The sequence below is a fragment of the Phaenicophaeus curvirostris genome, chromosome 10 (assembly GCF_032191515.1).
Source record: "Phaenicophaeus curvirostris isolate KB17595 chromosome 10, BPBGC_Pcur_1.0, whole genome shotgun sequence".
In the NCBI taxonomy this organism is placed as follows: domain Eukaryota; kingdom Metazoa; phylum Chordata; class Aves; order Cuculiformes; family Cuculidae; genus Phaenicophaeus; species Phaenicophaeus curvirostris.
Genome location: NC_091401.1, coordinates 23,913,061 through 23,928,473, shown reverse-complemented (window position 1 = coordinate 23,928,473; position 15,413 = coordinate 23,913,061). Strand labels below are relative to the sequence as shown.

At 39.4% G+C, this 15,413-nt stretch overlaps 1 protein-coding gene across 1 annotated transcript; it reads left to right on the top strand.

Moving 5' to 3' along the window:
• The first annotated feature begins 461 nt into the window (after nt 1-461).
• Nucleotides 462-13,080, top strand: LOC138724824 (lysosomal amino acid transporter 1 homolog). The gene is made up of 7 exons (XM_069865151.1): nt 462-1,373; nt 2,562-2,691; nt 3,174-3,264; nt 4,647-4,771; nt 5,670-5,765; nt 6,431-6,616; nt 12,132-13,080. Exons 1-7 carry the CDS (start codon nt 1,189-1,191, stop codon nt 12,231-12,233), a joined length of 915 nt encoding a protein of 304 aa, XP_069721252.1. The 5' UTR covers nt 462-1,188; the 3' UTR covers nt 12,234-13,080.
• The last annotated feature ends 2,333 nt before the right edge of the window (nt 13,081-15,413 follow it).

Below are 15,413 nucleotides of genomic sequence, written 5' to 3'. Positions count from 1 at the left end.
TTGAATCACTAGTTAATCTGATGTGCTATCTAAGATGAAGTAGAGTCATAGAATCATAGAATCCCTAGGTTGGAAAAGACCTTTGAGATCATCAAGTCCAACCATACCTGTCTACTACCAAACCAGATCCCTGAGCACCTCATCTGCCCATCTTTTAAACGCCTCCAGGATGGTGACTTATCCACCTCCCTGGGCAGCCTGTTCCAGTGCCTGAGAACCCTTTCAGTGATGAATTTTTTTCTGATGTCTAGTCTAAACCTCCCCTGGTGCAGTTTGAGGCCAATTCCTCTTGTCCTGTTGCCTGTCACTTGGAACAAGAGACCAACACCCATCTCACTACAACCTCCTTTCAGGTAGTTGTAGACAGTAATAAGGTCTCCCCTCAGCCTCCGTTTCTCCAGGTTAAGCAGCCCCAGTTCCCTCAGCCACCTCTCATAAGGCTTGTTCTCCAGCTCTTTCACCACCTTTGTTCCTCTTCTCTGGATGCTCTCCAGCACCTCAACATCTTTTGTGTAGTGAGGGCAGGAACTGAACACAGTATTCAAGGTGCGGCCTCACCAATGCCAAACCTGAAGCTCTTCTGAAATCTGAGTTCTAAGCGACTTCTTTTCCATAACATTATCCTGAAATTAGTTGCATGGAAGGCAACATCATGTTTGTTTTGTGAGTGTGAGCAGAGTGTTCAGAGTCCGGTCTAGTTCCATTGAAGAAAGTGCTGTTACTTTATTGGCATAGTGTTGCACATGAAAATAAGAATTTTGGTCTTCAGTTCCTATAAACTGCTTTGTTAGCTTTACCCTGTAGCAGATTGCTGGCACCCCGGTGTGACTGGTGGTCTCTAACACAAACTCAGACTAAAATGCTGTAGTGATATAACTCTGGAGCGTCACATCTCTGTCAAGAGTTAACGAATGCAGTAGACCACAAAGTGTTTTTCTTACTTGGAAGTCTAACTTCTCTTCTGTAAGCAATAAATATAAGCAAGCATTGTACAGTTAATGTCTTATTCACACTGGCTATATTTATGTCTTTGGATTTGGCAGGTTCGTTTATGAGATACCAAGCATCCGTCTGCATGCAGAGGTCTTTTCACAGAGGATATTCAGCACTGGTAAACGGATTTGCGGATTTGCATGGGGTAAAAATGGAGGCAGAAATAAACTTCTGAAATTGAATCTCGATCCAGGAATGATGGCTTCTCGGCTGTATACACATGCTTTCAATATCTCCCCAGTAGAGAATAGGAGATTGTGCATAAATGGAACACCATGGATTTGGCATCTCCTGGAAGAATGTGTTGAGAATGCGTGGGAGTATTGGAGCGTTGTCATAGGACTGATTTCCATTGTCTGTTTTCTGTTTGCTGCACTACCGTAAGTTTAAAGTCTTAAGCAGTCCTCAGATTCAAACATGAGTAATCTTGCCTGCAGCCTTTTTCAAAAGCTGCCTTTTTTTTTATATTTTATCTTGGATATGTTTCTCTATCTGCATAATACAGATATAATATGCCAGAGAAGCGTGTTGCTCATGTTTGCAACAATATTTGGTGGTTGACAAATGAGCTTGATGTACTGTTCTGTTGTACTGACTTGACACTAATCTCTGCCACTTAGAGCAAACGAGAATAAATCACCTCTTCTCTCTTATCTTCTCCACCCTGAGATGCGTGTGCACGCACAGGCACACTTGCAGTAGGAGCTGGCTTGATGTTTATTTAAACCACACGCTGTGACCAGTGTTGGCTTCTGCTTGTGAAACTTGGACCGAGAAGAGGTCAGAAAGAGCCCATGAGTTAGCACTTTGGTGGTGCTAAATCAGTCGCTGTTTGTTCTGGTTTCAAATACGTAGATGGGAGATGACAAAAGAAAAGTAGAAGTGCTCCCAGCAGGTGAACGTACCTGAAACAAAATGGGATTGACTCCAAAGTCTGTCCCCATAAAAGGGTTATAAGTTACTGAACTAGTAAAAGGCCTTTGGAAATCAAGCAAAACAAAAGCACTTTTCAGAAATATTAGTTGAAAGAGAGCTCTACATTAAAGCTGTCATGTTAGTGAGCATGGAATTCATCAAGATACGTCTGATGGACTCACGTTTGGGATTGCTGTGGAATCTCCATTGTGAATTTAACAGTTCTCCAATTTAGAGGTGTTAAGTGTAGCTGTCAGCTCTTTTAGAAGCATTGTTCATTCATAGTCCTTCTATGTTAAATAGCAGTGGTTTTCTTATTTCAGTATTTTGAAGGATGGTATTTAGAGCATATGGATATAAAATGCTTATGAAGTAGTTCTGATGACCAGAAAATGGTATTTCAATGCAGGCCACAAAGAAGGAGCACATGGAAACAGTAATGAGGTTGTGATTTGAGTCTTTTGTTATGTTAGAGGATGACATGGTGAGCTATAGTGATACTGAGTTTTTCTTCAAAAGGTAAGTGGAGTATTACTGTGATAGTCTCTTGTGGTTAGAGTTTTAATCTTTCTCTAGCCTGGTTTTGAAAAATGTACTTCTGAGCTTATTAAACATTTTTTGATTACACTATTTTACGATTACTTCTGTGCCAGTCAAATTTATGTTGCCTGTCGGAGTGGAAGAGTGGATCAGGCGCTGTCTTTGTGCTTTCTGCTGTGTTGGATAGCTGGAGATCTTACCAATTTCATAGGCTGCTATTTAACAAATCAACTGCCAATTCAGGTAATCTGTTAATATTCCTGAATTTTGATTTGTCCTTTTCAAACTGTTTCTTTAAACTCTAGGATAACTTAATATTGCACAGCAAAGTATATACTGGGAAAGAAAATGGTGTTGTATTCTGTTCACTGCTCTGCCATGTATAGAATAAGTAGTAATTTCCCAAATATAGACATTGATAGAGTGGAGCTTCTGGGCAGGAAGGGTTTATCAGTTTGCCAAGGTAGGAATTTGTGCTTGGAATCCTGGAAAATGAGCAACTGTTGCAATTGTAGCAGCAAGTCCCTGTTGCATAAGGTTTACACCTGCAGCAATCTAACCTGTTTCAGACTTGTTTCATACTGGAAGTACTTGCTTTCTTTGGTTTATTTGGCACTGCCTTGGTATTTGTCATTCAAGTTATGATTATAAAGCAAAACTCCAATGCAGTTAAGGCATTTTGAACTGTTTGTATATCAAACAAGCAAATTTATCTTCTCTTTCAGATTGTCACTGCTATTTTTTATGTTAACATGGATATAATTATGATTTCACAATTTGTCTACTGTAAGCTCAAGAATCAGCAGCTGACAAAACGTAAGATTTTTCAACAATTAAAATGTTCACCATAATGTAGTACATGCATTACTTTGATATTTTCTACAGTGTTTAAGTACATTTTTTTCAGAGGCATCAAAAAATAGGTGCACAAATTCTGGTGGAAATCATTAGGCTCATTGCTTCCATTTTTATCAGAGACTTGTGCAAATCATGCCCTTTCTTTTCTCTGACTTTCACTTTTCTTGCACATAATATCTGTAAATATTTTCCATGTAATGCTTTCAATTTACACAGATGTACAAAATGCAGGAGTTTTGTGGAATCTCGTTCCATATCTTAACTTATTCCATGGTTTTACTCTCTACTCAGAGCTGTCTAGATGGATGTATAATTTGAAAGCAAGCATTATTTCTGTGTGTGATTCAGTTGGTTTCCTCTGTGCTGATTGAAACCGGACTTCATTTGCTTATAGCATAAAATATCTTGATGTCTTCATGTGTTCTGTTTCAATACATGGAGTTAAAAAAACATATTTAAGGGGAATTAAATTACTTGAGATGGGCTTGAAAAATCCTGGCAGTGGTTGTAGTATTCAGCCTACCACTGGACTACTGTTTTGACTGAAATGGAAGACAGAAAGCTCTGTTCACATTGGATCAAATCAAAAGCATTAACCATCAATCTGAAAAAGGAAAAAAAAAATCAAAGAAAATCCATGGTGCAGCAGAGGTAGCAAAAATCTGAAGTAAAACAGATGCCTGCCCAGCAGACTAAATAGGGATAAAGCAGATTCATACAATATGGAACTGATAATAAACTGGAGATAGGTCAGTGCTGAAGATATTTCCTTCCTGCTGCCTACTTTTGGAAAGGAACACAGGCTTTTAGCAGTACGTTTTCACTGTCAGTGCCTCTTCCAGAGCACTGGTTTGCATAGCCGAGAGGGAGGGCTGGTGCTGTGCTTAGAGCTGTGAAAAAGGGCTTTTTGATACCACTTATCATAGACAAGTTGATCAGTTTTGAATCTCAGAGCAAGCCTGTGGAACAGCATTAAGTCTGCGTTATTGAGACCCCAAATCTTTAGGGCAGGCTTACTTAATAGCAGATTATTAGGAGCTAATATAAGAGATGAACAGAGTATGGGAATTTTCTCTCTGGGTAGCAATACCCGTTTAACAAGTTCACTCCTGTCCCTGCTCTGCTCCTCTCAGTCATTGCACGAAGACACAGCACAACTATGATAGTGAGCAGGGGTGGGCACAGAGCCAAGAAGCAAGAGGTGGACTTAGGTTGCTGCCAAGAAAAAGATACATGAAATTGTACCTTTAAATTTACATACTTATGTTGCAAGCAAAAAGTGACCTTAAATCAACAGCAGATGTTATTTTTTCAGCTAATTTGTTTGAATGTCATTGTAGGCAGCAACAGCCTGAAGAATTTCTGTATAACCTGGATCGCAGTGTGTGTAGCACTGTGCGTTATTCTACCCTGTCAGCTGTTACTAAGAAACCGAGACCGGAGTGCAGTAATCGAAAGAAGAAATGTAAGTTCTTACCCGCTTCCATTCCAAAAAAATCCCAGCCACAAGTGTCTTGAAAAGATTCTGTGCTCATGAGCTGTAAGGAAATTCAGATGATGTTTCTAACAAAGACTTAGAAATCATAAATGTGGCCCTATGTGGATGTTTTAACTATGAGCCATACGCCTCAAAATAAAAAAAAAGTTATAAAATTGCTTCTTTTAGCAGCTTCCTGTGTTTTGGGCTTGTTCTGTCCCTTGGGTCATTAGGATGTGCTGCTCTGCAAAACATGTATACGTGTTGTCGTTTGGTACTGTTGACGTCCACGCAGAGACTACACAGTCACAAGTGAAATCAATAAAAGTAGAAAATTACAATTGTACCTGCTACTGCTGCCATTTCAGCCGGGAAGTTCACAGGCTATTCTAGCAATTTTATGGCCTTCATACTAATGCCAGTAAAATAATTGTAATCCAGCAACATTGCCCAGCAGGGAAGCAGCTTATTTTCAAAACACAGCTAGAGTGAGAAAACTAACAATTCTTAAACTATGAAAAATGAGTGTTTTGCTTCCTCCAGACAGGTTGATTCATTTTTTTTTTAAGTGGCCATAGCTACAGTTTTTAGTTTTGGTTTGAATTATTGTGCCTAGGCTTTTTTAGCAGGAGGACTGGATTGATATTAGTGTCATATCCCAAAGCCCAGCACTAGTTTTGATCTCAGTCATGGCTATGATGCAGCAGAGCGCATTGTTGTGAGATAAAGATTAAACCCTTTCTAGCCCTCTTTGGTCATTTGAAGAGCAGCACTGCATTGCTTTGAAAGGAGTTCTGTCCAGAAAATCAGCCAGTGGACTCTCAGTTTAATCCTCTGAAATGCCTGAAAACATTCTTGCCAAAATGTATGTACCTTTCTTTTTCAGAATTCTCTTGATATGATTGAAATGTCAGGCTTCATTTGTGGCTATATATCCTGTGTGTTTTACTTGGGAAGTAGATTTCCTCAGCTGTATAAAAATGTGAGTAGGTTTTTGGCTAAGTATATTTGTTTTACAAAATACTCTCTGTTGCTTTAGATGTTGGATTCTCCCTAGCAGTGAGCCCTCTGAACTCGAAAGCCTACTTTGCTTTTGCGAGTCTCTGAAAATAAAGATAGTAAAGGGTTTTTTTCTTCGTTCAGAGGAGAGTGGTGAGAATTTTAGGAAAATGATGGTCTTTGACTGATAGAAAAGGATTGATTGGCAGGGGAAATGGAAGTGAATTATGTACAGTTGGATTTATCAGATATGAGCAGAAACGTGCTTTGTCTTATTGTTGTCATGAGCAAGTGATATCTCCCCTTTTCTCCATTCTACCTTAAGTAACCAACCACGGGATCAAAAGTTGAAATCAGAAGAAAATTAGTTTAGAATTTTAGCCCATTTTCCACAAAGATGCCATTACTGACTTTTTTCTCTCCATGGGCTGTTCACTATGAGTATATTAAAAAAAAAGCAATACAAAACCAACAAAAACCCCGAAGGATGTACATTGCCAATTGTATGCAGGCATTTTGATTGATTATGGAAATTATTAGTTAATTTCCAAGCCTATTCATATTCCTCCTTTTACCTTTTCCATCATATTTTGTGTTATCTACTGTGATAGCTGTTTTAACATTTCTTCTGTAAAAATTTGCATTTAGTTCCGAAGAAGATCAACAGAAGGCACCTCTTACCTGCTGTTTGCATTAGCCATGATGGGAAACTGTACGTATGGACTGAGCATTGTTTTAAAGATGCCAGCTACTGAATCTTTCCAGGCCCTCTATTTTTTACACCATCTTCCATGGCTCATTGGGAGCTTTGGAGTTTTGTTTCTAGACATTTTTGTATCCTTTTCCTGTTACAGCTGGAACTTCTTAGGATAGGCTTGTTCATAAATAGAAATAAAGGGGATTTTTTTTTAAAAAGATCAGATTATTTTCTATAATTCTAACCCCATTACAATATCTTATTTCTGAACAATAGTTTGTATGCTTTTTATAATAATATTTGGATAAGAATAACAAGTTTTTATAAAATATCTACATTAAAGCTACATTGCACAGGTTAAAAAATATTTCACAGCCAATATGTAGTGTACTAAAATTTTGGGCCAGGGCAGGCTGTGTTGCACATTGTGCTGTTTTTCTTAGCTTTTCTCTCTGATAAATGTAAAAACAAGCAAACAAACAAAACAAACCCCAGACCTGCTTGTTTTTAAATGTAAATATAGAATTATAGCTCTGGTTAAACTGTAAGTGTTATTGCAAGATTGCATTAACGTCAGAGACAAACAATGAGGTTTTGGCAAACTTAGTTTCAGAAAATAGCACTCAACAAAGAAATGCTGCAGCTACCCTTAACTGCATAATTTGGGGCAAAATCAGATGCACTGAGATGCTGAAAATCAGCAGCTGAGCTCATGGAGTCCTGCTGAGGGCTAACGAACTACGCCTTTACCTAGAGTAGTGTGCCAGTTTCTTGAAAGTCCTGAGCAAATTTAAAATACTACAGTTTTATTCTTATATTCAGGGGACATAACATAAGATGCCCCAGTATGTTAGTTATTGTTAGTCATGCTCTGTCTAGATTGAGCGTTAGCACTTTGTGATCAAGAAATAAAAGCAAAATGTTTAAAGTAGGATTTTAATTTAGCTTTAAAAGCCGAGTGAATAGTAATGTGGTGATACTTGGCTTTACTCTTCACTGTTTATAGTCACCTGTCTTGTTTCTATAGCTTGCATTTTTGTGTAAAAGACTATAAAGAGGAGGTTTTCTGATTTTTCCTGCGGTAAGAATTTTAGGTTTGTGTCTGAAAACATCTTGGTTCTTAGCTCCATGCACTCAAACTATAAAACAGGATAAAATGAAGAGTGATTTCAGGACCGTGCTGAAGCATATTGTGTTAATCTGTTCCACATTAAAGGGAAGTTCTTTACCAGATTTACCTGGAATGGTTCCAGAAGTTATGATTCTCGGGCATCAGTCTTGTCTTTCTGATTAAAGTAATTTTGTAAGCCACTCCAATTAGACCAGTGATGGGACAGCCGACCCTGGCCTGTGGATGGACTGTTAAATTACACTGTCATGGCCATCTGTGCTCTTTGCATCTCCAGCCTCGGCGATTTAAGTGGGCAGTCAAGTAAAACATCCTGCGTCGTGGGAACGCAGTTCTCCACTACAGTGGTGAGACCAAACTGCGGTCCATGGCCTGTTTTGAAATAAATTGTAGCTTTGTCTTTTATAAGACAATGCAGTTTCTTTTGCGTGAGCCGACTGGAGGGGGTCAGCGTTGCTCGCCCATGTGGCTGGTTTGCACATTCGGGTCTTTTATTCTAGGAACAAAGTTGTAACTCTTTCTTCCACGCCCAACTGGAAACATAAATTGGACAGTATTTATTTACCCCAAACAGTAGAATTTGATCTTGATGACCCTTACTGTACGCTCTGTGCACATTTGCACATGCCTTTCTGTGATGTACTCTGAAAAGGATCTTTTATCTTGGCCACAAAGCTCCCCCCTCTCTGCTCCCTGCCCCAGGACTGCAGTGCCAGTGTGCACATGACATTCATTTCTGGGCTCTGTCTTGATTGGAATCTGAATCCAATCTTGCTAATAGTCCTCCAGTTCAAATTATATTGAGACCAGATGCTTCCAAATCAGGTTGAAGAGCATATAGAAATCTAGTCAAGTATATAGTGTTAGCTGAAAATGTATGAAGTATTTGTAATCAAGAGAAAACAAAAGCAGACCTCCTGCTTTGAGAAGCCCTGAAGGTATGGAAGTCAGTGCTTTTAAAGAAAGCTTCATTACTGTCTCTTGCCAAGCAAGAAAATCAAGAATCTAACAAACCAATATGTCACATTAGACCAGAAAATGAAGAACAGGATCAGCTGGGTTTTGGAAAATAGAGAAATTAAACAAAAATTCATAATTTCTAAGAAGGAGATGTTTCATCATTCATGATTTGTGTTACAGTCAGTCTCTGTTTTGAGGAGTAGTCGTAGCAGTTGCCTAATTCTAGTAGACTTTATTCCTGATAGTGTCCAGAGTTTCATTAGGTGGAAAATAAACTCTCATTTCTCAAGGTCCAAGCAAGGATTAAGAGTTCACTTACTCTGTGTCTCCTGCAGTATTCTTTTGCTTTCATCTGACTTGGCTGGCATTGACTATTTTTAGAAACAAATGGACTCCTGATCATAGCTGGAACAGCAGCTCCAGCGTTACTTAGTGCAGGATTACACCAGAGTTGTTTCAGCTCAGTTTAAGGGGCTAACACGGTCATCCTGTTCCCTTGGTGTCTGCACTTAAAGTTACTTGCTTGCACAATAAGCCACTTGTTTTCAATAACTAATAGAAGCACCCAGTTGTTTGTAAAGTATGAGTTGTCCTCCGTTTCTTTTTAAAACGAGTTTCATAGCATTACACGTTTGAATTATAAATTGGGCAAGATTTTCTCTTCCAGTAAATGTTTCCTTCCAGCTGCTGCTTTGCAGTGGAAGTTGGTTGGAGTTTCTCAAGAAACCACAAAGCCCAGGGTTTCATAGGGTGCCTTGTCTGGCAGAGACGCTGTGTCCAGATCTGCCTATTGTAGTGTTCCTCGGTGGGACCTTATTAGAACTTTATTTTACTTGTGTGATTACTTAATGTTCCACCTGTACACAAGGATGCAAATACTACTTATCTTGCAATCTGCTGATAACCAGTTCTGCCCCGAGTGCTGTAGCCACGGCCAGCACTAAGTTTCTCAGAGACTGAATCCAGTGCAAATTTTTGCAGAAAACTTTGTCCTTTTCTGTATGTTTGCCTGGCTTCCTTCCTCCCCTGCTCCCACCAAAACTAAACAACTCTGCTTTGTATTTAGTTCAGGCAAAGTCCGTTACCAAGATTTTTTGCCTTTTTTTTTTTCCTATTTGACATCATCCTATTGTCAGAGAACTATGTTCAGATCCTCCACATGCACTTCTTTTCATTAAGTGTAGCTGGGTTGTTACTGGATAGCCAAAGTATATTCAGCAAGATCCACGCTGTTGTACACAGACTCTTCTCTTGCACCTTTTGTGATTTGCAGGGCAACTACTTGGAATCCATTATATATTTCTACAAAACATCACACTCTGTAATTTAATTACACTGCACAAGGAATGCAAGTCTGACCTGACAATTCAGCCATGAGCGTTTCTCAGCCAAACACACAGCTTATTCTCTGTGCTCCTGTAAATACCTACTTTTGTCTCAAATCTTTCATTTTTTGAATTGTCATTAAACTGTTTAATTTAACGAACCGAGTTTGGTTCACTTACCTCAGTGGCTGTTGTAAACTTTACTCTGAGAAGTCGGTTTGGTTGTCTCCTCCACTTTGGCCTGTCTGCGTGCTTATGTCTTAAAAGTTTCCCTCTGTAGTCAGGCTTGAGCAGCAAGTTGGTTTTAATATTAAGTAGTCTTGCCAGTTTAGGGTTTGTATAAAAAAATATGAGCAGCTGAATACGCATGCTACAAAACCATGTTCTGGAAATACTGTTTGATTGTTCCACATAGCTTGTGTTTATAATTTACTCCTCCTTAAAAGCTCTGTTGCTGTTGCCAGCGTGGTGGCCAAGAGTGAAGATGCACAGTGCAAGAGCCCAGGCTTGGCCAAGCCCAGGGTGTGATTTAAGTGAATCTGATTCCCATTTTGCGGTGTTGTCTTCTACCAGTGCATCTGTTGAGACTCGGGGACGGGCTCAGCTGCAAGTAGAGTGAGGCCTATAAAAAAAGAAAAAAGAGAAAGACAGGAAATTTAAATGGTAGCTGAATATGCTATAAAACTGACTTGCTAAGCTCTAAAAGGAAAGCATTACCCCCATAATGCTCTAGAAAGACTAAAAATGGAGTGCTGACCCGCTGTCTCTGAAGGAAATCCTGTCTAGTCTTTGGTTGGGGGCCCAAAGCTTTGGGAAGGTGGGATAATTCTTGGGGCTCTGCCTAGGATGTAGAGAATTTCCTCTCCTGAAAGCTTCTTTCCCCCCGCTCCTTATTTTTAAAAATAATTACATACATTTGCCTCAAACTTCTCACGACCGTTGTCCACAGCCAAGTTATGTTAACTGATCTAAAGTGGTCATGGTAGAATTCTATATGTCAGATTCCTGCTCAGAGAAACTATTTAGGGAACCAAAAGAAACTACCTGCTGCTCTGCATTGCACATCATTGCTGTATCTATTTACTGTGACTGGGAGACCTTTACTGAATGCGTATTTCTTAGGATGCAATAGAAAAGCGTACTGAAAGGATGGACAGAGCTGGCTAAGTTTGTATGATAACTTTGTATCTTAAAATGGTGTCTCTATCAGAAAACAAAGGGGTTTGTAATTGAGTTCAGTACTCAAGTCTAAAATACCTCAGCTATGTAGCAAATATTCTAAAGAGTGAGAAACTTCCCCTCGCCATTCCAGCCAAATATCCATGATTTTCTTTTTAGCTAAAGGCTATCTATGCTCAACGTGAATAATTTTGTTTGAGAGCTAGAACCATCAAGAAGAAGGACAAGTACGTACTTGTTAATTCTGTTTAGACTGGCAGCATTTCCACTGGTCTGTTTTACAATAGAAATAAAGAATTATGTCTAGTAGCACAATTTTGCACTGCAAGCAGCATTAAATATTGAGTCACAGTGTTGTCTGAGTGTCAATGCCTGTAAGCATCAAACCATCTATAATTTTGTAGGAAATGAGAATTTTGTTTCCTGGTCAAGCCCTGCTGGTCTGTTGCTGGGAAGAGGTGTGGATAACTCTCCCCTCCTTACCAGCATCCACTCTCAGCCCAGCCCACGGTGCTCAGACCCCTGAAACTGGAGCAGTGCAGGGCAATGTGTGATACCATGTTATTCCTAGATGAACCTTGTTCCTAATCTGCTACCAATGAATTTCATGCTTGGGATTCTCGCAAGCATGAGGATGAGGTAATAAAGGATATTTTTGTGTGGATTTGAGCTGTATAAGCAAGGGGATTGGAAGTTTTGAGTTAGATTTTTTCTGTGTGTTCCCTTTTCTAGTGCTGCAAGTAAAACCCGATTAAACTTTTTACCATAAGGAAGTACTGAAAATGAGCATTAAGTAGGCTTTGAAAAAGGTTATATGCTAATGTAGAAAATTCCACAGTTGGGATTAAGTAAATGGATAATACTTACACTACAGTACATGAGTTAGATACAGCAAGTTTTAAGCTTTCCTCTGCAGACTGTGGTATTCAGAGGCTGTGCCAGAACTAAATGGATGGCTGCTTTTATTCTGTACAGCTTATTTTGGTTTTAATTGAAAGCCAGTGCTGCAAATGCTACCTCTGTATCCTGGTTAATTACTTCCTTACCCCAAAATAACAGGTGACTATGCAATTCATCCTGTATCGTCAGCAGAAGGAAAGACAATCGGGTTTAGTAGCACTGGAAGTAGAGCCATTGCTGGTGAACGAGGAGACTGCCTAGTGTCGGGCTGGATCTGGCTCCTGTTTTCGTTGGATTTTACTCTTGGATGACTTTAACGAACACTTAAGACTGCAATTGCTTAGGGACCAAAGTTATTACTTACTTTTCATTATTTATTTTGTCATTAATTTGTCATTACTTATTTGCAAATGACATGCCAATAGTAAAATATTTAATATTCACTGTGTTGTTTCAGGATAGATATAAATTTTTTTTTCCTGATTTTTTCCCATTTTAGCTGTTTCTCCCTGAAGTCTGATGTGGAGGCACAGCAATAGGTTCTGTAGAAATATTTGTTTGGCGTATCGTGGGATCACTATTTATTTTCAGATGAACATGTCCATCTAGTTAGCAGTATCGTGGCTGGTTTAAAGACAGTGGATGAGATTCTCAATGGGCTTGAATCCACCCTGCAGTTACAGACTGCTCAGTCCAGTTGCACTGCATGTAAGATTTGCCCTTTTTTATTTATACTCTGGTTTATATGCATCAGCAGAAAAAACATCCTATAATTAAGCAGCTTCAGTGCAGAGGATCCGTTTTTGATGCAAAAGCAGAATCTTGGTGTGCGTTCTTGTGAGCCTTATGTACAGATGCATTTTATATTTAAGAATTAGAGCATTTATACACCAGTACCCGTGTGTCCCAAGGAGTATAACTATTCTGTGTCACCATAAATCCCATGGAATGTTTTTGTACAATACGTATGTTCATTGCAAGTGTCTGATTTAGGTAAATGCCATAGGGAAAAAAAGGTCAGAAACTAAGGAGACTGTACCTTCCAACTGCTGATTTTTTGCAGTACTGTCTTGTGTTTGGAGAAAACTTTAATAAAATTATCTCAAAGAATAAACTTCAATGGAAAATAATTTAACTTTTTAAGTTTGAAGCAATGATGGTTCTTTATTGATAGTTCATATCTATGTAATATTTAGTTGATAGGTTAAGTGAATACTTTTACTTAAGAAAATGTTAGTTCCAATTGGCTATTTGATCGCAAGAGTGGATCAAACATGTACAGTTGTCCTGTCTGTTTCCTGTTTTATTAGGGCATAAGGTCTTTGTCACCCCTTGCTGAGCCCAGATTGTTGCCCTGGTTGCTCAACCAGACCCAGCCGTGTCATAAAACAAAGTCAGAGCTGTGCCCGAATACACCAGGTTAGAGACTAAAGGGTAGATCCTGATCACCTCATTGTTCATCTCAGACAGGAAAATAAAGCGTGTAGCTTCTATCACAGCTCTTTTGTTGGAAAGCAAAGTGTCTTAATCTTCTTGCTTTATACTATTAATTCTCCCCCATGTTGCATGTAATCTGAGATTAACGACATTGTTTTCTAATTTTATTTTTCTAACTATCATGGAAATCTCATTAACTAAAGGAAACATCTAAAATGTCTTCAGGACCTTATTTTTAAAGAGATTAATCAAATAATTTAGCTAACAGTCCTTCACCATCCACAGAAGATTCGTCTATGTTACTTCTGGCCATCACCCATCGGGTTTTATCACTGGTTTATCAAGAAGAGAAACGTGTACTTAATTCACCATTTCTCAAAGTTTCTTGAAATTTAAGGTTTTTCTAAAGCCATGCTTGTATTCTCTCTGACAAAACACGTTATTAACCTAAAGGAAAGAAAATTGGTTCGTCTAGTAGGAAGCATGGAGCAAAAGCTATGACTGTTGTCTGCTCTGGGATCCCATTCCCTCCGTTCCCTACTAACCAGCTTTTAAATTCCACAGCATCTAACAGAAGCACCAGAAAATGCTCCCACAGCGGTTTTAGTCCACTAACTTCTAGAGATGGATTGTTTACAGCTGTGCCAGAAGCACAAGGAAGTACAACAAGGAAAACCAACTTATTTTCAGGTTCGAAGAGCAGAACAGCGTGTCCCCATTGGCCATCAGTGCCGTGACTGCAAGATCACTGCTCTAGCTCTGGGAAGTCTCAGACAAAGGAATATCTGTGACTGGACAACAGCCACCATCTTCTAATTACTCCATAATAATTTGCTTACTTATTCCTATGTAACCTCAGAGATGCAAGAGAAACCCATCTTTTATTGCAGCAGGAGATGCTACAGATACGAAATAGCATCTTCCTAACAGAGAAATGTTTGTGCTTGAGAAAAATGACTGCTGGCTGCTCCAGCTTCTCCTCCAAATCCCAGTTTGTGAGGGTTTCCCAGCTGTTCTTCTGACAGTTGTGGGTTAATAGGTCCGTGCACCACCAGGAGAGGTAAAACCAGCCACTGCTGTGGTGGATTTTAAGGAAATGTTAAGGGCAGTAGGGACAATGAATGAATATTAGTATCTTGTAGTCCTTCGGTATCCATCCATGTGGCTGCTTGCTGGCTGCTGCTGAAAACATATTGTATGGAGACAGTGCATTGATTCATATTGTGATGAGAGAGGTCACTGTAATGTGCTCCAAACAGCTTTTAAATGATGACTACAGAGGAATTACGACCAGTTTAATCTGACTAAATAATACTCCTAATGATAAACCATTAAAATCAAGTTGACTTTTAGATTCTAGCAATTGTATCAGACAAGGTGATTACACTCAACATCAGCATTGATAATCATTAAAATAGATTAAGCTATTGACTAATAAAGAAGAAATGCTGGCTGACTTCTGGTGCAAGTGCTGGTTTGACTTTACAGCAGTGTCCCTCCTGCTCCCTGGAGCTCCTTGGTGCTACAAGGAGGTTGAGGCAGTTACTGTTCCTCGTAAGCACCACGTGCCTCAAAGTTAGCACCTGTTGAAAGCAGAGTATTTCATCTTTGTGTGTTTGGAGGACAGGTCGCAGATTTCAGGAAGAAAGAAGCATTGGGTCATTTTGTCTGACTTGCTAGTGGTCCCTCCTGCAGGACTGTCCCCGAGCACTGAGCAGACAGAATCTACAGCAAAACCAAAGACTATTGCAGAACCAGTAGTAAGTGAAGAAAAAGGAAAGGACCAGAAGAAGCTGCAATGCTGAGGCAAAAGACAGCAAGGTGTATGTAAAGGGGAGTAGAAACCACCCAGCCAGCGTTGATCTTTTTTTTTTGCCGAGGTCTGATGTTAAAAATACCCTCCTTATCAATGAGAGAAGGTGTTTTGCAAGTGAGGAGAACAGATGATGTGGAGGAGTTCTGGGGCATGTCAGAGGAGAAATTGCTCAGTGTTCAAAACAGCTT